Source organism: Tamandua tetradactyla, chromosome 14 (genome assembly GCF_023851605.1).
Source record: "Tamandua tetradactyla isolate mTamTet1 chromosome 14, mTamTet1.pri, whole genome shotgun sequence".
NCBI classification, from domain to species: domain Eukaryota; kingdom Metazoa; phylum Chordata; class Mammalia; order Pilosa; family Myrmecophagidae; genus Tamandua; species Tamandua tetradactyla.
The window spans coordinates 16,871,551-16,897,107 of NC_135340.1; the positions used below are offsets into that span (position 1 = coordinate 16,871,551).

At 39.7% G+C, this 25,557-nt stretch overlaps 2 protein-coding genes across 4 annotated transcripts in view; one reads left to right on the forward strand and one right to left on the reverse strand.

Moving 5' to 3' along the window:
* The window catches only part of SLC25A21 (solute carrier family 25 member 21), a 462,293-nt gene that overhangs the window by 426,148 nt on the left and 10,588 nt on the right, over window positions 1-25,557 (forward strand). The window contains exon 7 of the mRNA XM_077126923.1: window positions 5,353-5,517. Within this exon, the coding sequence (XP_076983038.1) occupies window positions 5,353-5,517 (165 nt within the window). The remainder of the gene's footprint in view (window positions 1-5,352; window positions 5,518-25,557) is intronic.
* Window positions 16,018-25,557, reverse strand: part of PAX9 (paired box 9) — a 44,290-nt gene continuing 34,750 nt past the window's right edge. For all 3 annotated transcript variants that reach the window (XR_013162188.1, XR_013162187.1, XM_077126920.1), the window contains one exon: window positions 16,018-16,224. Coding sequence is in view for 1 of the 3 variants with exons in the window: in XM_077126920.1 (XP_076983035.1) it covers window positions 16,160-16,224 (65 nt within the window). In the remaining 2 variants the exon portion in view is untranslated. The remainder of the gene's footprint in view (window positions 16,225-25,557) is intronic.

Here is a 25,557-nt window from a genome sequence, read left to right on the forward strand (position 1 = left end):
TTGATTAAAAATAAGCCTATTCATCAAATTTAAACTCTGGATAGAATATAATTATGTTTTGGGTACTGTCTTTTTGTCCACACTTATGCCCTATTGAAAGAATGGATTGGATAAACAAAAGACCTGAGATCAAAGAAATGTATAAAATGTGAGCTCCTGAATTTGATTTTTCTCCTTTCACTTACATATTGGTCTCAACCGAAAGGGAGGTTTTTCCTTTATTTTTTTTCAAATTTATGAAAATGCTTCAAGACCTCATTTGAGTAATGAAAAGCATAGGTGATCTCCCGTCTCCTGAAAATCACAGGTATTTTCCTACCTGAGCATAGTGTTAAAATCTTTTTTAACAAAGCAGTATTTTTCTGAAGGTCTCGATTTGGACACTTACCCCATTGTGTAAAGATCTCATCCGGTTTGCTTTCCAATCGTGTGATGAAATCCAGTACAACACCCTTATTCCATTGGCTCCAAAATGCAACAAAATTCCATTTGCAATAGGAAGTAAGGAAAGGAAAGCATGTGGAGCGTGCTGTCTTTTGACATGCTGTCCTTGGAGCTCTTCTCTGGTTTTTGAGAGGGAAGAAATCCACTGACACGCCCCATGGTCTGGATCTGTCGGCCATGCTCTGACCACTACTTACCCGGGGAACAATGCCTGCTGTCTAACACCTCTGCCTGTGATCTCACAAGCTCATCAGAGCCAGCTATGGTCAGTAGTTGGATGGATGAACTCCAGAAAAAATAGGCGAGGCTGCCATAAAATCATCTTGGTGATTTTTTGGTAACACTGGACTCTCAGTAAGGAATCAGTGCCCCAGAGTGGTGCCTGAGAGCATTGTTTGCGAGAGGATATTTTCTTTTAATTAGACACTCTTTTGAAACAGACATTTGAGTGCATTTTTATTCCATATCCCATAACCATCATGGGCTATTCTCACAGGTAGATATTTTCAAATTAAAGGCATATCTCTCCAAGTAAAAATCCAACAAAAATATTTGTTAAGTTTCTAGTAAATGAGCAAAATGCTGGGCAAGGTATCTACCCAGTACATCGCATCTGTCAGTCACTCAATAGGTATTTGTGGAATAGATGCATGTATGAAAGGACAGGGAGGGCTCAGAATTAGCTATTAGCAATAGCTGAAATGAAAGTTAAAGAAGATTTTGAGCTACTTCAAATGGAAATACTTGTGGAAGCTACCTAGGAACTGAAGATTTCTACAATCCAATGTGGAGGGAGCAATGTAATATCCCCAATCCACTTCTCCTTCCAAGCTTGCAGCTCTGGTGCAGACAACAGAAGACACACCTGGAAAAGTGAGAATGCAACTTGGCCCATAATTGGTAACTAAGTATGAAAACTGGAGTGAATTTAAATATTAGAAGGAAACTGAACTGGTCTGTCATCCAACACAGACCTGCTGAACTGGGTAGTATAGGAATCATTTGGCTGATGATGCTAATCAATCACCATTTTGTTTTGAAATGGAGGCCCAGTAATCAAATAACTTTAGTAAAATTCCTTGTGTTTACAGAGATCTAGTCAAAATAACTCTATATTTTCCTATTTAAGTGGAAGTCATGTTTTGCCTTTCTGATTAAATATTTGCCTACATGTGTGTGATACAATATGCCTGAATGAAACAAAAAACACGTTATCATACTTTTACTTATAATTTTTATAGGAATTAGAGTTCAGGGTTTTTTTTGTTTTTTTATGGAGAGACTCCAAGTTGCTAGACAAATATATTTGTGCTATTATGTATCTGTTTTGTATATCGGTGGGATTATCAAACTCTGAAAATCTTACTGCTGATGTAGAACAAGAAGCACTGTGAAAAGAACACTGAATTAGATGTGGAGTTCCGGTTAAGCCATTTACCAGGGTTTTATCTTGGGAATGTTACTTAACAATCCTTGGTTTCCTCAGCTGCAAAATGGGGTGCATATACCTACTGTTTATGTTTCAGGATTGCTGAGAGAAGCAATCAGATAAATTATGTTAGGATGGCAGAACTAAGCAGTGTACAAAAGCACGGACTTGGAGTCAGAAGGCCTCAGTTTGAGTTCTGATGCTTCACTTGCTCTATCATCTTGGACAAGCAACTTAACCTGGAAGCCTTAGTTTTCTCATCTGTCATATGGGAATGATAATAATACCTATCTTGCACCCTTATTGAGAGAATTTGATGAGATGCTACTAAGTATATTAGTTTGCAAGCTGCCAGAATGCAATATACCAGAAATGGAATGGCTTTTATAAAGAGGAATTTGATAAGGTACAAGTTTACAGTTCTAAGGAAGTGAAGGGGTCCAAATTAAGGCACCAACAAGAGGTTACCTTCACTCTAGAAAGGCTGATGGGTCAGGAACACCCCTGTCAGCTGGGTAGTCACGTGGCTGGCATCTGCTGGCCCCTTGCTCCTGGGCTCCGTTGCTTTCAGCCTCTGTTCCTGTGAGGGTTCCTCACTTAACTTCTCTGGGAACTGGCTTTCATCTCTTGGCTTCCCTTGGCTCTCTCCAGGTTCTGGCTTGCTTAACTTCTCATGGCATCGACTCCTGGGCTCTAAACATCTCCGAACATCCGTGTCTCTGCTTTCCTTGTGACCGCATCTGTGTCAGCTCAGCTGTGAAGTTTCTGTCAGCTCTGAGGCTTCTGTCCTTTCTGCCTCCTTCTCCAAAATGTTTCCTCTAGTTCCAGTAAACTAATCAAGACCCACGTGAAATGGGTGGAGTCATATCTTCATCTCATCAAAAGTTCACATCTGCAATTTGGCGTGTCACATCTACATGGAGATAATCTAATAAAAAACTCCTAACCTACATTATTGAATCAATAATGAAACAGCTGCTCCCACAAGATTAGATCAGGATTACAACATGGCTTTTCTGGGGTGCATAATACTTTCAAACCAGCCCACCAAGCATATCCATTCCCCACCTTTGCTTCCATGCAGCCTCACTTGGTCAGCCTGAGACCTATGGGGAGTTAAAGGGCTGCTAATTTTGAGGAAAGAGAGGCGTATAATTCATAGGGTCCCCTACTGCTCCAGAGAGGAAAGCCCAAAAGCATGGTTTCATACCAGGAAGGAAATCTCTAGCCTTGGGGTAGGATTGGGTTGGCACCAAAGAAGGCAGCCTTGTTATTTTGCATTCATGGTGGATTTTAGCACAAGGGTTCAGGACTCTGGGAAAAGGAAAGGACACCCGATGGAATGGAAGAGGCTAGTTACGTATGTCCTTCCTGCCCCTCAAATCAGCCGCCAGCTGTTGATTGCCACTGCCTTCAAGCAACAATGAAATTATGTGCTATTTTTTGTGTGTGTTATTTTATTTTTAACTTTAATTTTTATTATCAGCATAATATTAACAGTTAATATGCAATGAGTGCTTACATTGAACTGAAGTTCATTGGCTCATCACAATTCTCTGAGGACAATTCTGTTATATCTTTGTTTTACCTGTGAGGAAAGTGAGGATAAATTAATTTCTTGCCCAAGGTAGAGGGTGACAGAACTGAGACTCCAACACTGGGGTCGTCTGACTCCAAGTCACTGTTTCTAACTAAAATGCTGCCCTCTATTTACTTTATGCACAGCTAGATGGCAAAGCACTGGAGTTAAAAGTTTAATGTTAGACTTCTTTGGACCACCCAGCACCCAAGCGGGTGAAAAGCAGGGCCTAGGCGATCATCAGCGAATGCTTTTGAATATTTGTTAACCCTCACCAAAAATCTAGTAGAAGTCTTCAATTTTCAAGTTGATGGGAAAAAATGATGTCCAAATAAGCTCAGTCCTAGTTCTAATGAGCCAGGTCTTTTAAAAAGTAGACTCGTCTTTAGGGGAAAGCCATGTTGTTCTCCTTTCGTCCCAAGCCCCTGGTTCCTCTGCTGGTCTAAACCCAGGTGGCCTGAGGTCCTGGTCCTTCCTGCCTTGGGGGGTCTCAGAGTAAGTGAGGGTGGGCAGAGTGCCTGGGTCGGCCGCGGGGAATACTGGTGTTGGTCAGTGTGGGCTGGGGGGGGGGGGGGGTCTCGCTTCTGCCTGTTCCTCAGGGGCCCAGAAGGACCACCGCCTTCTGGGTGCCACCTTCCTCAGAGCAGGAGAGCAGCGCCCAGGCAGCTTTCTCAGCTCTCGCAGGAGCTTTCCGACAGCAATGAACATCTGCTCAACTCATCCTTGAGACTATTTTGAAAACCAAAATAAATAATCGGGGTCCATCGGCAATGTGCCGGAACACAAACAAACAAACAAAAATCCTATTTTGTAGACCAGAGAGTAAACTTTAACCCTCTGAGAACTTCTGCTGTTCCAGAATAAAATATTTTTTATTGTTTTAAGATACATTCTCACCTTGTTTTGCCATGTTACAAAAAGAACTTTCCTTCAGATTACTGTAATTTATTGTAATTAACCGTCTTAAGTGAAAAGATGAACTTGAATGTAGAATTGTAGCTAGAGTTCTTAAAGCAGTTCTCAGCAAAAACTATAGGATTTACTATGTAAACAAGCTCACTTAAATGTATCATGGTAATTAGATGGCTATAAATACAAGTAGGATGAAAGGGCTTGATTGAATCTGTGCTATTCAGTTCTACTCACATAACCTTAATTTCACATCAGCTAATAAGAAAGCAGTTTTAGTCAAAAAGCTCGTCAGACTCCCACGACCATGCCAGCACCCTGCTCCAGGTGAAATATCAAACAAATGTCATGTCAGCGCTTGCCTCATGAGAAAAAAAAAAATTAAAATAGTGAACTTTTTCCCTTATTTACTATTCAGTCAAAATATGAGAGATATCCTTCGTACTACTCTTCGAAAAAGGAAATGATCACTCAACCTTTAAAAAAAAAAAAAGACAACCCACATGAATTGGCGTAATTGTATTGTAATGAATTGTAAACCCCAGGGCGAATTAAAGTGAGCTCTTTTGCAAGGTCCAAAAATCGCTGCAGTCTGGATTCCAGCCTTCGAGGCATTTCAGCCTTGGGTAATCCATCTGTATGGCCACTCCCCTCCATTAGTGTGGATAATCCAGGAATTGGATACAATTATTTACATGTTAAAGCTGATAATAGTTGCTGTATGACATTAATTTCACTAATTCCCCCAAAGATGGTTTTTATTTCTTTGCCAGCAGTCTTCCCTGTGAGGCATGTTGTTATGCATGTAATTTTGTTTACCTTTTGGGTTTTCTAATTTTAAAAAGCACAGATCGAGGCATGATCATTCATGTTTGGGGTTGGGGGGGGTGAAGTCCCTCAATAATTCCAGGTTGAAGGGAAGCTAAGACCGTCATTGACTTTATTTCACAGTCACAAAGGTGCTCTCTGGCTTTGATTGTCTCTCCTGCAGCAACCATCCACTCTAGGCTATGCAAGGTACATCATTGAGAAGGAAGGCTTCGGATTCCGGGGTCTCAACAAGGGACTCACCGCAACCTTGGGACGTCACGGTGTTTTCAACATGGTGTATTTTGGCTTCTACTTCAATGTGAAAAGTGTTATTGCTGTCAATAAGGTAACTATTTAATTAAAATCCTGGAGGAGAAATCCTAGTAAGGCTAATAACTTCACGGGTAGAGTGTCTATCTCGGTCCAACTTGAACCTCACGTCAGCCTTATGGATGGAGAGTTGCCCTCCCAATTTCACATCCAGAAAGTGAAATTTAGAAAGATCGAGTAAATTGCCCAAGTCACACAGAAGACAGCAAAGCAGAGGGTTGAGCCCAAATGAGACACCAGAAGTCATCCTCTTGGAGAATATACCATCACACCTGATTGCTTTCCATTTATCAATAATAAGAATTTCTAGAAATTACGTCCTTAATTTTTATCTCAGAAGTTTCGCTTTCTCAAGGAAAAATCTCTAGCCTTGGGGTAGGATTGGGTTGGCACCAAAGAAGGCAGCCTTGTTATTTTGCATTCATGGTGGATTTTAGCACAAGGGTTCAGGACTCTGGGAAAAGGAAAGGACACCCGATGGAATGGAAGAGGCTAGTTACGTATGTCCTTCCTGCCCCTCAAATCATAAAACTGTCAGCCTAAGTATTACCTAGACATTAATTTTATAATTCATTTAGTTTAATTAGTGTAAGTAGTAAATGAACTTTTCTAGGATCATTTGCTTTTGATGCAAAAATTATTATTGTGTTATTATTATTATTAATATTATTATTATTAAATGGTAGCTTACACACACCAGCAACCTTCCACTTCTTCTTTAAGAGTAAAGCAACACATGATGTATTATAAAACCAAGCATCTTTTTAGCTATAGCATCAAAGCATTTTCCTCTACCATCAGACAGCTTACTTGAGGACCCAAATTGCAATCCTGACAAGCACCAGTTGGGGAAACATTTTCACACACAGGCAGCTTCCCATCAGAGTTCAGTTCTTAATTTCTCATAGTAGAAAAGTATTGAAGGACTTTTTATAAATCATAAAAATATTTCAAATATTATTATCACCAGACTCTTCAGTAGAGTTGGTTCTACCTAACTTTGGCCACCTATCCCTTGTGCTCTAGAAGAGGCTAGGGCTTACCCCAAATAACAGCTGAGTACAAGGCATGTTCCACATTAACCATCTGTTGGCGTTGCCTCAGCTTCACTAACCACAGTTGTTAACCAAGTTTCACTGTATTTGGAAATCTCATTTATTGAGTAGAAGCTTATGTTTTGTTGGCCTGAAATCTCTGCTGATTGGCCACAGGGTACGTTGATTGACAATTCTGACTCCTGCGGCCTCAGAGCTCTTCTACTGTTGAGCTCATGAAATACAGAAGTGGAGTAGTTTAAACCCCTTGTTTCTGGGTGATAACTCTTAACACTTCAAGACTCTTCAGCAAGAACTGGCTATATAATTTGCAAAGCCGAGGGCAAAATAAACATGTGGGGCTCTGTCTTCAAAAACTATAAAGAATTTCAAATCAGCAGTAGTAGAATATTAAATGAAAAATGGGGTGTTGCAATGTGCAGGGCCCTGTGTGACTGCAGAAATCATGCACCCAAGAAGCAGAGACATGTAATCCATATAACATGGGCAAAGTGTTTGGCCCTCCATTTCTTCAGCTATTTAAAGCTTTGGGACCGATAGGAATTACATGCAATGAAATGGTCTGAATAAATATTTACATATTTATTATAACACACTGATACATTATCTCAAGACAATGAATTTGGTTCTTTTGAAGAAAAAAATTTAGAAACAGAAGTAAGAATTATATACAGTCTAATTTTATTGGATGCTTAAAAGATATACAGAGGTTCAAACTTCATTCTACAATTAGATGATGCTCTTAGCAAGTTACTAAGTGTTCTCCATTATTGTTTTAAAACACAAGCTTATATATTCATTTCTTTTTTTAAAGACATTATGGTATTCTGAAATCATGGGAGGACCCCCCCCATGCGTGTTGCCATTTTCAAACCTGGCCTCTTAATAATCTGAACATATTGTTTCATATCACCTAACAGTTTTATTAAGCACCTACTGCTAGATACTCTGCTGAGCCCTGGATACACTAAGATAAGTAAAACTGTCTTATTCTCAAGAAGACCCAGGAAAAGCCACTTGAACAGGAGATTGAATGAAAATGGAATATTTTGCTTAGATAGACATCAATTTAATTAATAATTATTTAACAATTAATTAATTATAATAATAATAGCTTTTTAAATTTTACATCATGTTTGAAAAATATTTCACAAATTCTCATTTAGCTTTTACAAATTTGGACGAGTATTCTCTAGATAAATTTCCATTAAATTTTTTGTTGTTTTGTCACCATAATCGACTTTTTTCTGAAAAATAACATATATACAAAAAAGCAATAAATTTCACAGTGCATTGCAACAATTACTTGTAGAACAAATTTCAGGGTTTGGTATGGGTTGCAGTTCCTCAATCTTAGGTTTTTACTTCTTGCTACTCTAAGGTACTAGAGACTGAAGAAATATCAATATAATGCTGTAGCAGTTATACTCATTTGTGAAACCTTATCTTCCCTGTATAACTCCACCATCATCTTTAATCTTTCTCCTACTCTTTAGGGGTATTTGGGCTATGCTCATTCTAATTTTGCTGTCAATAGCATGGAATTAGGGGATGGAACTAGTTGATGTTCTGGAAAAGCTGGCCCTTCTGCATTTCCGGACTTTTCTGGTGCAGGGACCCAGGTGTTCTTTAGGTTTGGAAGGAATGGTTTTGGTTAGAGTTTGGCCAGTTATGGTAGGTAGTGATGTCCAACTGAGGCTTGTGTAAACAAAATAACAAAAAATTTAATGGAAATTTATCTAGAGAATACTCGTCCAAATTTGTAAAAGCTAAATCAGAATTTGTGAAATATTTTTCAAACATGATGTAAAATTTAAAAAGCTATTATTATTATAATTAATTAATTGTTAAATAATTATTAATTAAATTGACATCTATCAATTTAGCTACTCTCCAGAGTAGCTTCTTGACTCTATTTGAACTCTTTCAGCCACTAATACCTTATTTGTTACACTCCTTTTCCTCCTTTTTATCAGGATGGCATTGTTGATCCCATGGTGCCAGGACCAGACCCATCCCTGGGAGTCATCTCCCACACTGCCAGGAGACTTTCACCCCTGATGTCATGTCCCATGTAGAGGGGAGGGCAATGATTTCACTTGCAGAGTTTGGCTTATAGAGAGTGAGGCCACATCTGAGCAACAAAAGAGGTCCTCCAGAAGTAACTCTTAGGCATCCCTATAGGTAGGCTAAGCTTCTCAGCTATATACATAGCTTCTCAAGAGCAAGCCTCAAGATCAAGGGTTTGCCCTATTGATTTGGATGTCCCTAATGTTTGACACAGTATCTGGGGTTTCCCTGGTGGTAGAGTTTAATAGTTCCATATTTTTTCTCCCATCTGTCAAGGGACTTTGCCAGTACTTTTTGATTATCTGCTTAATATAGTCTTGGATGTATCCAGGCATTACATTAAGCTGTACAGAATTAAAGGTTCTCATTCTTATTCTGGGCTCCCTGTGTTGGACTGTTTGAATGATCTACTGAGACAGATTGAGTTAGATTATGTGCTACAGAAAACGTAGGTTCTAGACAAAATAAACCTTTCTTCCTTTGGGCTCAAAAAGTAAGTAAAGTTCTAAAATACAGACTTTGTCTTCCTTACCCCTGTATTATAAATTACCTTAATCCCAAACTGGTCAGCTTCATTCTTATGTCTAAATGCCATGTTATACATAAATAAAACAGTCCCTCAAAAGGCAGAAATAACAATTACCACCCCGGACTAACTGTGACTGCTATAAGAGCTGACAATTTAGGCCCCAGTTTTCTTGTAAGTATTTTCTGAATGAGATCATACAATATTTGCTCTTTTGTTTCTGGCTTATTTTGCCTTGCCAAATGTCCCACAGGTTCATTCACAATGTTGCATGCCTCACAACTTCATTACTTTCTGTAGCAGCACAATATTGATCATATGTATACACCATTATTGCCAGTCTACTTCTCAGTCAATGCATCCTTCAGCCATCTCCATTCTTTAGGCATTATGTATAATGTCCAAAGTCAATAGTCCATCAACACTCTCAATTTTAGATTATTTCATTGTTTGAAAGAGAAAGATATCCAATATACGCACCCTCACAAAATAGAAAATCTAAACCTCCCCTTAACTCTTGTCCCTCCCCCTTTTATATACCCCTGGTGTTTCTGTGGTACTGTTGATGTTTTCCTATTAAACATAGTCCACAGCATACAATAGCCCAAACTTATGTGCTCTTTGTACAAGATTCATACGTTTGCAGTAGTTCATGTGAGAACTTACTTATATTTGTAGTGTTAATCAGTGGCACACATGGGTCTATACAACCCCTTTCAATCATGTTCACCTTCAATATGGTAATATTACTTATAGACCCACTAGTGAGCTGCCTTCACTTCTATCTATTCCCTTACTTTTGAGTTCAACCTCATTAGCTAACCGTTCACCCATCTCTAGCGTCTGTGTATCTCCAGGCCCCCTATATTCTGTATTATAAGCCTCTGATTTTACCTCTACCATGGTCATAAAAGTGAATCATACAATATTTATTCTTTTGTGTCTGGCTTATTTTACTCAGCATTATGTCCTCAAGGTTCATCTACCTTGTTATGCGCTTCAGGATGCCATTTCATCTTACTGCTGAATAATATTCCATTGTGTGTGTGTGTATATATATGTATGTATGTATGTATATATGTATATATATACACCACATTTTGTTAATCCACTCGTCTGTTGATGGGCACTTGGATTGTTTCCATCTTTTGATGATAGTGAATAATGCTTCTAAGAACATCGGTGCACATGTCTGCTGTGTCACTGCTTTCACCTCTTCTGGGTATATACCAAGTAGTGGCACTGCCATGTCATAGAGCAACTCGATATTTAGTTTCCTAAGGAAGCACCAAACTGTCCTAGCTTACCATTATACATTCCCACCAGCAGTGCATAAGTGTCCCAATTTCTTCACATCCTCTCCAACATTTATAGCTTCCTGTTTGTTTAATAGCAGCCATTCTTATAGTGTGAGGTGATATCTCAAATAGTTGTTATTTTGAAAGGAATTTTTTCCTTAATTGACTCCTCAGATTGGTCATGGCTATGTATACAAACACTGATTTTTGCACATTAGTTTTAATCCCACTACCTTGATGAATTTATTTATTAGCTCAAGTAACTTTGTTGTAGATTTCTCAAGATTTTCCAAGTATGGTATCATGTCATCTTCACATAATGAAAGTTTTACTTCTTCCTTTTGAATTTGGATGCCTTTTATTTCTTTTTCTTGCCTGATTGCCTTAGCAATCTAGAACAATTTTGAAAATAATGGTGACAGAGGGCATCCTTGTCTTATTTCCAATCTTAGGGAGAAAGCTTTCTGTCTCTCTCCATTTAGTATGATTCTGGCTATGTGTTTGTCACATATGCCCTTTGTCATATTGAGAAAGTTACCTTTGATTCCTATCTTTTCAAGTGTTTTTATAAGAAGAGGATGTTGAAGTTTGTTGAATGCTTTTTCAGCATCAATTAAGATGATCATGTGATTTTCCCCTTTTGATTTGTTAATGTACTGTATTACATTAATTGATTTTCTTGTGTTGAGCCATCCTTGCATTCCTGGTATAAACCCCACTTGGTTGTGGTGTATAATTCTTTTAATGTGTTGTTGGATTCAGTTTGATAGTATTTTGTTCAGAATTTTTGCATCTATGTTCATTAGGGAGATTGGCCTGTAGTTTTCCCTTCTTATAGCATTTTTACCCAGTTTTGGTATTAAAATCATGCTAGTTTCATAAAATGAGTTAGGTAGTATTCCTTTTTCCTCAATTTTTTGGAAATGTTTAAGCAGAATTGATGTTAGTTCTTTCTGGAATGTTTGATAAAATTCCGCTGTGAAACCATCTGGTCCTGGGCTTTTCTTTGTAGGAAGATGTTTGATGACTCATTGAATGCCTTTACTTGTGATTGGTTTGTTGAGAACTTCTATTTCTTCCTGTGTCAGTATAGCTTATTCATGTGTTTCCAGGAATGTGTCCACTTCATCTAAGTTGTCTAGCTTGTTGGTGTATAGTTGTTCTTGGTAATCGCTTATGATTTTTTTTAATCTCTTCAGGATCTGTGATAATGATTCTTCTCTCATTTCTGATTTTGTTTATATGCATCCTCTCTTTTTTTTCTTTGTCAGCCTGCTAGTGGTCCATCGATTTTATTGATTTTCTCAAAGAACCAACTTTTGGTTTTATTGATTCTTTCTATTGTTCTTTTGTTTTCCCATTCATTTGACTTTGCTTTAATCTTTGTTATTTCTCTTCTGTTTGCTTTGGGGTTGGTTTTCTGTTCTTTCTCAATTTCTTCCAGGTGAGCAGTTAAGTCCTCAATTCTTGCTCTTTCTTCTTTTTTAATATAGGCATTTAGGACAATAAATTTCCCTCTCAGCACAGCCTTTGCCACATCCCATAAGTTATGATATGTTGAATTCTCATTTTCATTTGTCTTCAGATAACTACTGATTTCTATAGCAATTTCTTCTTTGACCAACTGGTTGTTCAAGAATGTGTTATTTAATCTACATATATTTATGATAGTTCTCATTCTTTGGTGATTATTGATTTCCAGCTTCATACCATTGTGATCAGAGAAAGTGCTTTGAATAATTTCAGTATTTTTTTATCTATAAAGACCTGTTTTTGTGCCCCAGCATATGATCTATCCTAGAGAATGTTCCATGAGCACTAGAGAAGTATGTACATCCTGGTGTTTTAGGGTGTAATGATCTATATATTTATTTTAGGTCTAATTCATTTTTATCAAATTAAGTTCTCTATTTCCTTGTTGAGCCTCTGTCTGGTTGTCCTATCTATAGAGGAGAGTGGTGTATTGAAATCTTCTATTTTTGTTGAAACATCTATTGTTCCCTTCAATTTTGCCAGTGTTTGTCTCATGTACTTTGGAGCTCCTTAATTGTGAGCATAAACATTTATGATTCTTATTTCTTCTTAGTGAATTGTCCCTTTTATTAATCTATAGTACCCTTCTTTGTCTCTTATGATGCCTTTACTTTGCGGGGGGTATTGGATGGTCTGGGAATCGAACCTGGGTCTCTTGCATAAAAGGCGAGCATTCTACCACTGAACTACCAGTTCACGTGATGTCTTTACATCTTAAGTCTACTTTGTCTGATATTAGTACGGCTACTCCTGCTGTCTTTTCATTACAGCTTGCTAGGAACATCTTTTTCCATCCTTTTACTTTCTTTCTATTTGTATCCTTATGTCTAAAATGAGTCTCTTGTAAGTAGCATATAGCTGGATTTTATTTCTTAATCCAGTCTGCTAATCTGTATCTTTTAATTAGTAAGTTTAGTCCGCTAACATTCAAAGTTATTACTGTAAAGGTGTTTCTTGAGTCCACCACCTTTGGATTTTATTTGTCAGATCTGTATATTCTTTTCCCTCTTTCTCTTTTTATCATTTAAGTTACCTTTACTGGTACTCTTCAATTCTGTGCCTTCCTCCAGACCTCCCTCTCCTGTCTTTTTTTTTTTCAGCCATCAGAACTCCCTTTAGTATTTCTTGTAGAGTGTGTCTCTTGTTGACAAATTCTTTCAGCATTTTTTTGTGAAAAAATTTAATCTCTCCCTCAGTTTTGGAGCACAATTTGGCTGGGTACAGAATTCTTGGCTCAAAGTCTTTCTCTTTCAGGATCTTAAATATATCATACCACTGCCTTCTTCCCTCCATAGAGCCAGTTGAGAAGTCCAAACTCATTCTTATGTGGTTTCCCTTGATTGTAGATTGTTTCTCTGTTGCCACTTTCAGGATTTTCCACTTCTCTTCAGATTTGAAAGATTGGTTATATGTGTCTTGGGGGAGGCCTATTGAATTTATTCTATTTGGAGTTCATTGGGCTTCTTTGACTTGTATATTTATGTCCTTTATAAGGGCTGGGAAGTCTTCCTCCATTATAGCCTCAACTAATCTTCCTAGCTCTTTTCTCTTCCCCTTCTGGGACTCTGATGATTCTTATATTTGTGTGCTTTGTTTTGTCCATCATTTTCCTGAGATCCAATTCAAATTTTTCCATCTTTTTTGCCATTGTGCTCTTTTCTGTGTTCAAAATCAGTTGTCCTATCCTCTAGTTTGCTTATTCTTCAAATCTGCTGTTGTGTGTCTCTAGTATGTTTTTTATTTGGTCTATGGCATCTTTAATCTCCATGATATCTGCTTTTTTCTATTTATTCTTTCAAATTCTTCTTTATGCTCGTCTGTGTCTTCTTGATCTCCTTTGTGTCATTAGTCAGCCCACTGATTTTATTGAGTAGGGTTATATGAACATCTTTGATTGGGTTGTTCCCATGTCTGTATCTCCTCTGGTGTTTTAATTTGGTCGTTAGACTGGACTTTATCTGTCTGCATCTTAATATACTCAGTGATCTTCTGTTGCCTTCAAGGCATGTAAATATATACAAAGGATTACTTTGGAAGTTGCTCTTCTTCAGTAGTCTAAAGCTTTGTATCTGTGGGATGAATGTGCAGCAGGATGCGGGGTGTGGGATGGGGTACAACAGTGCAGTGATGGGTTGTGGCACAAATATAGGCATGAATCGGGGATGCTATACTGATGTCTGTGAGCAGGGCACAGGGTTGTGGAGGTGCGGTGCAAGGGCTGTGGGGGCAGGGTGCTGCTCAGACAGACCGTGGAGCACAGGAGCAAGGTGTGCCATGGGGGCACAGAGTAGGGCGGGTGGGAGACAGATGGGGGGCTGTGCGGATGCACGGAGCCTGATATGCAGGCAAGATGTGGGTGGGCAAGATGTGGGTAGTGGGTATCAGGGTATGGGATACGGGGCACAGAGGTCAGAGCATGTGCAGGGGTAGGGGTCCAGGGGTGCCAGGATGTAGATGTGCGAGTGTGTAGGAGCAGGGCACAGGTCTCGGGGCGGGGGGGGGGGGAATTGGATCAGGGGCAGGTGATTTTGGGTGGACAGGGCTCTGGCACAGGTGTGCAGGTTTGAGGTAGTTGAGGCAGGGTTGCACACGATTGCAGGGCAAAGGCTGTGTGGCACAGATGTGCACATGAACCTGCCAGTGTGGGAGCAGGGCGCTTGTGCCAGGGGTGTTGGGCAACAGCGTGCAATTGTGCATGGCAGGAGTTGGGGTGCCGAGGTCAAGAGGTCAGTGCACGGATGTGTGGGTGCCGGGCAAGGAGGATGTATCTGTATGTCTGCATGGGTCTTGGGGGCGGGTCCCTGGTGTGCACTGCCCAGAGCTCAGGGACAGTGGGGCAGAGTTGCATGGCTGTATGGGCTAGGGGTAGGTCTGGCCAGGACATGAAGGTGACTACCTGCAGGGGCAGGGAAGGGGAGGTGAGGGTCCAGGGGCTGGCTGAGGGTGTGTGGGTCTCTGGAGGGGTGGGGTGAGACTGTGCACTTGAGTGGGAGAGGTGAGTCTGGCTGGGGCAGGGTGCACAGGGCGGAGTTGTGCGGTGGGGACAAGCAAGTGGGGGGTCAGGGCAGGGGGGGTTTGAGCGCAGTAGGGGAGGCTGTGATGTGGTTCAGGTGCTTGGGGTGTCTAAGGGAGTCATGGGGCGTGGGCAGTGTGTGTGAGGGTAGCACGTTCAAGGAATACTGCTTGGCTTATGTCCTTGTCCCCGTCTCTGGTCCGTGCACTCCTGAGGGCTCCAGGCCTCCTTTTGGAAAGGGCCGCATTAGGCTGTTTGCACTAACTGGATGGTCTCCAGTTCTCTGTGTCTCAGTTTTTCAGCTTTTGCAACCAGGGCCTCCCTATGTGGTGCAGAATCCCCTCCTGGGTCACTCACACCCTGGCATGACCTGTCCCAGTCACCGTCCTGTCCCTTCTCTAGCTGTTCCTTGGAGCAGGGATGAACTCGACCTATCCTATTCCACCTTCTTCCCCTCCATCAAATTGCATGTAGGATAAATTGCTACGTTTAAAACAATTGGTTTCTCTAGCCTTCAAACTAGGAAGGAAAAATATTTTAAAGTTCAGAATTTATATAAATAGATATGCAGATACAGATGTAGCCTTTGCAATATGTTAGCACTCCTCTCAGTGTATCAGCATCTGAACTATTTCCAACCATTGTCCGTGTCCATTTATAAAGGAAAGAAGAGAATGTAGGCTTTATACGGACAGAGACCTAGTCGTTTCTTTCTTTCTCTCTCTCTTTTTTCACTGCTGTACTCCAGCAGCTAAAACAGTACTTAGCACAGAGTAGGCCCCCCATTACCTGTATACAAATAAATTAGTGGAAGAAAATTTTTTTTTTTGCTTTTTGCTTTTTAACCAAATACTAAAGGGATATGTTTGCATTTAAGAGGATCACGATATTAACTAATACTAGTTTATAAGGTAGCTGGGAGAGAATTTACAGCTGAAGAGCTTATAGCTAGAATGTCAGTGAGTCCGACCAAAGCACAGAGATCCAGAGAGAAATAAATTAGGCATTTTAAAAAGTCACATTAACATAATAGTGTCTTTATATTAAGAAAGTAAAATGTTTATTTGGGGAAATGATTCTGAAAATGGAGGTCTCCACATTGCCGAGAGAAGTTTTCCTGAGTTGCCTCAGTAGGCCTGTGGCACAGACACATTTGTTGGCAGTTACCAAAATCCTGATGATGAGTTCAGCAGTGTAGACAGGTTCCCACAAGCCGGAGAGAGTCTCCCTAGAAGAAATCAGAGCAGAAAAGGCGTGAAGCGAGCTATTCTCCCTCAGTAATATCACATCCAGTATTTGTCCAATTTTTTCCAATTATATTTAGTGAATTGTCAACCAGCATTTTACCAAAGCGTTCTCTATTAACAAGGTTATACTACTAAAAGTTGATTTATTAATCAGAACCCTGCAGAATATTCAAGTATCTTCTGAATCTTTAAAGAAAGGATACATTCTGTTCACTATAGTTTTGGAAATAATTTTGATTGTGTTGTAATTCTGATAAAACTGAGAACTCATGAGTATACTACTTCATTCCCTCACCTCATCCCATGTACAAAATAATAGGGAGTTTAGTGAAGTATTATCTATCATTAAAAAAAACTGAAATTTAAATAAATTCTACTATAATTTGCTGAACTTGGACACTAGTGGAGGAAGCACTACTTTCTACATATTTGACCATTACCAATCTTAAATTGTAAATCTATGGCAGTGCTAAAATGTGCCATGTGACTCAGAGATAAGTTTCCAAGCGAAAAGAGCTGATTCTTTTGCATTTAATGGTCCTAGGCACTTGGGCCTCTAGAGTGGAGTGGGGGCGGGGGGGGGGGGGGGAATACTGTATACAAAATTTGGGGTCTGTGGGTCTGAGTGTGAACTTGGCTTTCAGTCATTCACTTAACACATTTATTAAGTGTCTAACATTTGCCAGGCTTGTGCTAGGCACCAGGGAATACAATGGTGAGAGGCTGTTATGGTGCGTACAAGGCAATGGAGGTAACAGACAGAAACAAACAAACACACACACAATTATAAATGCTGAAGGAAAAGTGCTAAGGGATCACACAACAGGGCACCCTAATATAATCCTCATGGTCAGAGAAGGCTTCCCTGACAATGGACGTTTGAGCTGAGAATGAGTTAGAATTCAGTAGGTAACAGCAGATATGAGGAATATCTAGTTGCAAAGGCTCTAAAGAGAGAGGGAGCTGGGTGTCTTGAATGAAATAAAAGGCAGCCCATATGGCTAAAGCAAAAGGGCAAAGGCAGGAATGTGGCTAGGATACACACAGGGTCAAATAATAGTGGCCCTCAGAGGCCATGCTAAGGATTCTTATCTTTATCTGAACAGCACTGGGAAGGCAACTCATGATTTTAAGCTGGTCCAACCCACATCCGGCATGAAAGGAGAGATCTGAGCTAGACATAAATCCTGAGGAGTCAACAGTATTCCTGGGTGAGAATGGGAGGCAACGTGCCTTACAGGTTGAATGATCTTGGGCCAATCACTTCACTGCTCTGAGGGTCAGGGGATTTTTTCAATCTGTAAATTGGAAAGCTAAGATTGTTTTTCCTATCTGACAAGCTCATTTCTTAATATGTGAAGTTGTTTGTGACTATTAAGGTGCCATAGAAGTGATGATGATGATGGGAGGGCAGGAATGGAGGTGGTGCAATGCCTGGTGGAAATAGTAAGTAGAACTTTGTATGAGGAACTCTCCCCCAGGACTCTTACTTTTGCACTTAAATGAACACTACGGATTTTGTTGCCTAGAACAAAGTCATTGACTTTATGTGTTCTGTAATCTAAGCCTAATTCAAAAATGGGAAACTTGTATTCTTTAAATTTAAACCATAATAAATCAATCCTTTGTGAAGGGGAAGGTATGATAATCATTAAAACATGTTGAAGAACGTCATCAAGTTGTTATAAACCCTGAGGAGGAGGTGGTGTTCCTTGAAGGCTTTACTCCGTGTTGCTGTAGGCTCTCCCGCCATCCACTGAGAACAGTTTGTTTATGGGGTTATTGTTTCATTCCCTCACCCAGCAATTGGCTATTCCGTTGTTCCAAGGGAATTTGAGATTTCACCAACTCTGACTAGTGTAGGATAATTGTAGGTTTTTCTTTAATGTAATGTATTTTAAAATCCATAAAATCTTGCAATGTTTTTCATTTCAAAGTATTTGATTTTACAAGAAACTGTCCATAGTTTTTATCTCTGGAAATGGGAATGCGGAGTTGTGTGTGTGTGTGTGTGAGAGAGAGAGAGAGAGAGAGAGAGAGAGAGAGAGAGAGAGAGAGAATCTAGAACAAGCAGGAGAAAGCCAGCAGCAGTGGAGGGAAGTACTGTTTCTTTATATCGTTTTAAACTGTTGGAAGCTTTTACATTAAGCATGTATTAATTTTATAATAGGAAATAAATCAGTAACAATGTTAACATAACCTCATAAAGTAAATAAGAGTGCCTAGTTTATTTTTTTCCATTTCACTCAATTCTAAGGCTACAGAGAGGTAAAGTGGGAACTTGGAACAATAAAGCCAGAAAACTCAGGTCAGACATCTACCCCTGAGGGAGAGAGGTTTTTTAACTTTAACTGTCCAGATGGGTGATCTCAGGTAGATACATTTTTCAAATTATCACAAAAGTGCCTGACATCCTGTGCCATTTAATACCATTAAAACCATTTTTGTAGACTTTATGATCTTGCCTGACCCTCTTCACAATAACTGTCATTTCAGACATGGAAACAAAATGAGAAATTCAGTTCGGTGGCAAAAGTAACGGAAGTAATTTATCTGAGGTCACACAGCAAGGGGAAGGAAAGAAACAGAGGCCAGAACTCTTTCCATTGCACCATGTAACACTTTAATTCGACATTTTATCATGGATTTTGTCAAACATAAATTATCTCTTAAAACAGTCACCAAAATTTAGATACATGAAATAGCTGGAATATCCTGATACATGCCCAGATTCCTCCTTTACCTCATTCAGACCTGTAACGTTGTCCTCCCTTTTCATGATTTTAGTCTAGAATCCTTAGAAACATGGGATTGCAAGGCATGGCCCTGGAAGAAATGGGCATTACCAATTTGAAAATGATGCTGTTATATTCTTTCAGATTTATTTTTAGGAACTATGTGGTCCTATCAAATGGTGAATAACGGGTGACAGGAGAGGAAAGACTGCTGCCATGTAATGGAGACATTCATTTACATCTTGCAATAGATGGGCTGAAATGTCTTCTCCTCAGAAAGAGGCCATCACTTTTCATAGGAATGCCCACTAGAAACAGATATTGGTCAACTAAATGCTGACATCTTTTTCCTATATCCATGGGAGTAAGCTTTCATTGCAAAAACAACTCTTCATTCCCATCCCAAGTTGGGGATATTCAGAGCATATTATTTGTGATGTTGACGTGCAATGAGAACTGTAAGATTAAAATACGTGTTTTAATAACTTTGTCTTCTATTTCCATATTTACTGCTTTTCTTATGCGCAATAATTAAAATAATAGACATCTCTGTCTAAAGTTCATCTGTCAACAGTATTAAATTGTGCTTTCAGTTTGCATCCTAATTAAGGATGTTTGCAAGTTACTTTGCCAAAAACAATAGACCTTCTGTCTTGAATTTTGCCATGATATAAACGACATGTGTGGGTTAGAAATTTTCTAAGAGAGAACAATTTTTCATATGTTCAATCTTTCTTACTTAATAAACCATTTAGACCAGTCCCTGAGGGTCACTTTTCTGTAGACAGCATTAAGTCAAGCATGGTTTATTTTCTACTAATGTAATAGCCATAGAAGATTGCCTTTTATATATGCAAATGTTTTTATTTTGGTTTTTATTATTATATTTATATTTTTAATTCTGTAGAAAGTCTGAGGGTAGTGCCAGAAGCACTTTGATTTATCAGAGGAAATATGGAAACAAGTTAGTTTTGTGATTGAGAGCTATTTCCCTGCCAAAGGTGTGCACTGAGCTGAATGAAAAATACCCCTTTGGGTTCAAGGGAAAGCCTTAGACAGAGCTGTTTGTATTTTGAAAAGAAGAATCTCAGTAGAATTTGATCATAGTAGGAGTTAATGTATGACCATTTATTTTTCTGATTCTCTGTTACTCGATCATTAGTCTTACCAATCATCCGGTGATGGGAAGGGTAAAAGCATTAAAGTTTCATCAAGAACGACTCCCCTTTCTGGTAAACCCCTGGGAGAAAGCTATAAGTATATATTATCTATAAAATTTCAGGATATATGACAAGATTCTGTGGTAAAAGGCAATATCTTTCATTGGCAGTTTGTGCAGACTCCCTGGGGCATGGGGGTGGGAGGTGGCATGGGGGAGGACTGGGAGTTCAGAACCTTCTTAAATTAACTTCAGGCCAAAATTTTCCAAGGAGGCATCACCCAAGTGGATGGAAATGAGGTGCCAAGAGCTTTAGATTCTCCGTGGTTTCATTCTGTGCATTCATTCCAAAAGTATTCGTGAACATCAACCATTTGCTGGGTTCCATCTTGCTAAGATCAGCACTGCCCCTGACTTAATCAGGTTTGCGGTCTAATAGAGGAGACTGACAATAAATCATTGCAATTGCGATAAGTGCAATGAAAGACAGCTGTCCACCCATAGGAATTTATAACCAAGAATCCTAATCTAGACCTATTGCGGGGACAGGGCAGGAGGTGTAAGAAAAGCTTTCCTTGGGAAAGGATGTTTAGGCTGGAGCCTCAGAGATGAGGGGACCCAGGCCAACATGAAGGAAATGAACAGGCTAGACAGAGAGACCAGCCCTGTGTTACTGCCCTAAAACAGAAAGAGGCTCGGGGACCTGGGAGAGGATATAGAATGAAGGTAGCTACTATGTGGTGAACCAAGGGGGAAGGAGGCAGTAGAGGCTGCAAAGGTTAACTGAGCCAGAAGTTTCAGACATGCTTACTCCCCTTAAATGATTTAACTGGGGTGGGGGGGGGTGTCTAGCAAACATTACATAAGTGGAGCTATATGGGTGTGGGAAAGTTTCATTTATATGAGAACTTCAGAAGTAAACTCTCATGAAATAAGCTTGGTTCAAAGACTTCTTCTGGATCATCTGCCTACCTCCATATCAAAGCATCTCAGTGTGTCCTTGCCCTGACATCTCAACTTTTAGAATTTGTTTTGCTTTGAGAACCTGGTTTGTTAGTTTTCCTTGGGGTCAGTGCCTTTACTGAGGCAAAAGAAAAAAAAAATCAGATAGAGCATGCCAAAGCAGAAAAATCCTATTGGGGTCCCTAGAAAATATGTAAATACTCTCCTCTTTTTGTATGAAAGTATTCAGTGACATAACTGATTCTCAGAAAATATTATCTACCCAAGTGAATATACATATAAAGATGGAGAGAAAGAGGAAATAATTGATAACTATTACATATAAGCCACAACCCACTTTGCCATTGTATGTATTTTATAATTTGGACTAAGTGGGTAAGACCTTCAAAATTATTTTACACTTGACAACACTTTAAAGAACAGATAGCTTAGGGGGAAAAAGGAATTTTCATGGCTATTTTCTGAATGGCTACATTTAGATGTGGAGCTTTTAGCAAAGACTTTGATTTCATTCCAAAGCCCAGAGTCCTGCAAGGAGAGAATCTTGGGAATACTCCACATTCCTCAAAGAATGCTTATCAATTAAACCATCTCATTTTGGTTAGTGACCTTCAGTGGAGAGAGGAGCTAGCATTTCCCCAAATGATCTCACATGAAGAGAAAACAAACACTGTAACAGATTCTTCTGATAGCTATGAAATGGAAACAACTGTATTTTTTAATTAAGCTTCAATAGCAGGCATTTTTATTGGGGACAAATCAGCATGATAACATGATCAGGGGAAACATACTTTTGTCAAAGTTGTTGAACAAAATAACAGAAGAGACCCAAAAAATAGAGAGAATATAAAGTATATGCCGAGAGCTGACTCTACCCTCAGCTGACTTAGATCCACTAAAACTAACAATATCTAAAATGCATATTTCGTCTTTAAAAAAGAAAAGGCAGTTCACTCTCACTCAAGCTGCCTCCTTGTTCAGTTACCAGGAGCAACTATGATTTCAACATACCACATTATTTTCATGCTCACCATTGCCAGCTGTGGGAAGACAATGATGAGCTGCTATTATTTGCCTTGTGGTTTTTACCATGTGCTGAACCCGTGTATCTGTGTACCTCCTTTGTAATTTGCTTCTGAGTTCTTGGTTCTTTGCTTATTATGTCTTTATAGAGTTGAGATAAAGCATTTATTAAATGCCTGTGATGTGCTGGACCCAGTATATACACAAAGATGAATCTGATGTAGTATAGATCTTAGAGCTCACAAAGGGGGTTTCAGGAAGAGAATCAAAAGCTGGGAGTGTGGTCCAGTGAAAGATTTGAACTCAGGCAAGCTGACTCCAGACTCCAGGCTCTTAATCATCTTATTACACTTCTTCAAATGTGTGGATAAGTGAGCCTTTGTGTCTTTCCTTCTTCAGGATATATCCATAGTTTCTCAACCACTCTTCAAATGACATGGCTTCTAGTCCTCAGTTTGTCTGCCTCTCCCTGTATAGGTGCCATCAGGCTTGTCAATGTCAGGTTCAGAACTAGGCACAATACTATCGTTTTGAATTGATCCATTGAGAGAACACTAGATGGACTCATTCTGTGCTCTGAACATATGCCTCTCTTAATGCAGATGAAGATTGTATAGAGTTGGATGGTTGGGGCATTTGTTAGAAAGGGAAGGAGGGAGGAAGAATGGGTATTACTTTTACATCACAGTTTTGGCATGTATAAATCTTTACGGCCAATTAAGGCCCCCAGATAACATGAATTGCAGTCAAATCAAGTCTTTCAACCCAAACATGTGCAGTTACCTAAACTCAGAATTTTACTTTCATTATGCTTATACTTCATCTTGTGGGTTCAATCCAGTGCTGGAGCCTCTGACAATAATCTTTAACGTTGAGTTCCTCACCTGTCATTTTTAGTTCTCCTCCAGTCTGTATCATTAGCAGTTCCAATAAGCAGGCCTTCCACTTCTTCAGCCAGGTTCCTCTGGCCTTGCTTCAGGCTGCCCCTTGGACACACCTCCCCTAGAAGAGCAGCTATTTTGTTTGACCAGATGAGAATCGCTCTAGGTGTGCTCTCATCCATCCTCCATTCAGTGCCTTATTAATCAGGAGGCTTTTCCAGATAGCTTTCTGCAATCAAGTTCAATAGGAAATGGAACTTACAAATATTTATTTATTGCTAGAATGGATTTTCTGCAATTTCTTGTGGTGTTACATCCAGAACCTTATATTTATACCACTTCTTGCTTACAGCCATGAGGAAACGAAGGGCTGCACCGTGACTCCCATTTTAGCTACTGACGGTGATGTGCTACGGAGGGCTCGGAATAGATTATAGAATTGACTTGTGCCATTAGCACAAACTGAGCATGTATAAGACTGGAAATAACTGAGATAGATCCTATTCAAATTGGTTTTTAATACATGTTTATATATACTTTAATTACTGAGTATTACTTCAATTCTATTTGAATCACCCTGTTATGGCCATGCTAGTCTCTTCATCACACAATTTACCAACCCAATGGGGGAGCAAAATAAAAGAGTTCTACAAGAAAATATTTTTGTGATGCCCTGAAAATTGTGTTACTCCTCACTAGATCACTCTACGCTCTTTAATTTTCCCAACCAAAAGATTTTGTGGCAATCTTGAATCATTTCTGAACAATAATTTTAGTTCTTTGAGTGGCAAACCTAATTTAGCAATTCTTGACAAGCAGCATCAATTCCATTCTAGGACCATCTAAGGCCAATTCCTGAAAAGAGAATATCCCTATCAGTGTGCTCATTTTAAAGTTGTCTGGGGAGCCAGCGTGGACTAATTTCAAGCTAGGTATTTATGAACTTTGTTAAAGCGACTCAAGGATAAAATTAAAGAGGGTCTCAGATTTGCTGTGGTACAAGGGAATTAAAGGATGAATGAAGCAAAGGAAATGTGATTTGGGTGATGAGGTGGAAAGAAGATTCTAGGACCAGGCTTTTATGTATGTATTAATGTTGCTCCCTTAAGTGAAAGGTCCCTTCACTCAACTCTGTTCACCCTGGCTTGGTAGGCCTCCTGCTCAGTGTCCTAAATCCTCATCACCTTCCACTGGCCTCACTAGCTAAAAAAACCCTGCTTCCCCATTTTCCCTAACCCCCTCCTTCTGGCACATCTAAGTGGAATGTCCTCTAGCAATTGCCAGACCCTAATCATAAAGGCCTGTGAGATGGGCGAAGGCTTGCTCTTTATCAAGCAAACAGCCAGTTGGCCAGTCACTAAGGAGGGCCTCTGAGCGGGTAAAAGGGGAGGCGTTGGCTCCTTTTGATTAAGATATTTTGTCTCTATGGATATTAACTCCTCAAGAGCCAGTCCCTTAGCTTCCTGTCTTTAGCTGCTGGCTATATACTTCGGATTAGATGGTTAAATTAGTTACAAATATGTGATGTGTTGATTGTTAACTATTTTGAGCCATGTGATCACATTTCTGATGACTTAGTACCTTTTGTTGAACTTTTACAGGTTCTGGAATGTCACAGTCACCAATGTTTAGGACCTCTTATTTGTGTCCCTTGTTAAGCTGTGAAGTCTATAAATAATAAGTTTTGCCAAACATGGCAGGCAAGCATTCTTGCCTGCTTAGCCAGCGTACCCCCCCCCCCCCCCCAGAGTGATTTGATCAGTGAGTGGAAAAGTATTTGCAAAGTCCCCTTCAGGGAATAGTGAAAACGGGGGAAAACTCAACTTCCCCAAGTTGAATTCTTGATATTCTCACAAGCTGTGTGGACAACCAAAGCTATAGGCTGAGCCCCCAGTCTTGGGGTTTGTTCATATGAAACTTAACCCCACAAAGGATAGGTCAAGTCTACTTAAAATTTAGGCCTAAGAGTCACCCCCAAGAGAGCCTCTTTTGTTGCTCAGATGTGGCCTCTCTCTCCAGCCAACATGATGAGCAGTCTCACCACCCTCCCCCTCTCTGCGTGGGACATGACTCCCAGGGGTGTGGACCTTCCTGGCAACGGGGGACAGAGATCCTGGAATGAGCTCAGATTCAGCATCAAGGGACTAAGAAAAACACTAGAATGAGTTGAGAATTAACATCAAGGGATTGAGAGAACCTTCTCAACCAAAGGGGGAAGAGTGAAATGAGACTAAGTGTCAATGGCTGAGAGATTCCAAACAGAGTTGAGAGGTTATCCTGGAGGGTATTCTTATGCATTAAGTAGATATCACCTTGTTGTTCAAGATGTAGTGGAGAGGCTGGAGGGAACTGCCTGAAAATGTAGAGCTGTATTCCAGTAGCCATGTTTCTTGATGATGATTGAACAATGATATAGCTTTCACAATGAGACTCTGTGAATGTGAAAACCTTGTGTCTGATGCTCCTTTTAGCTACTATATCAACAGAAGAGTAGAACATATGGAATAAAAATAAATAATAGGGGGTTTGAAATGCTAGTGGTAAATGAAAGCG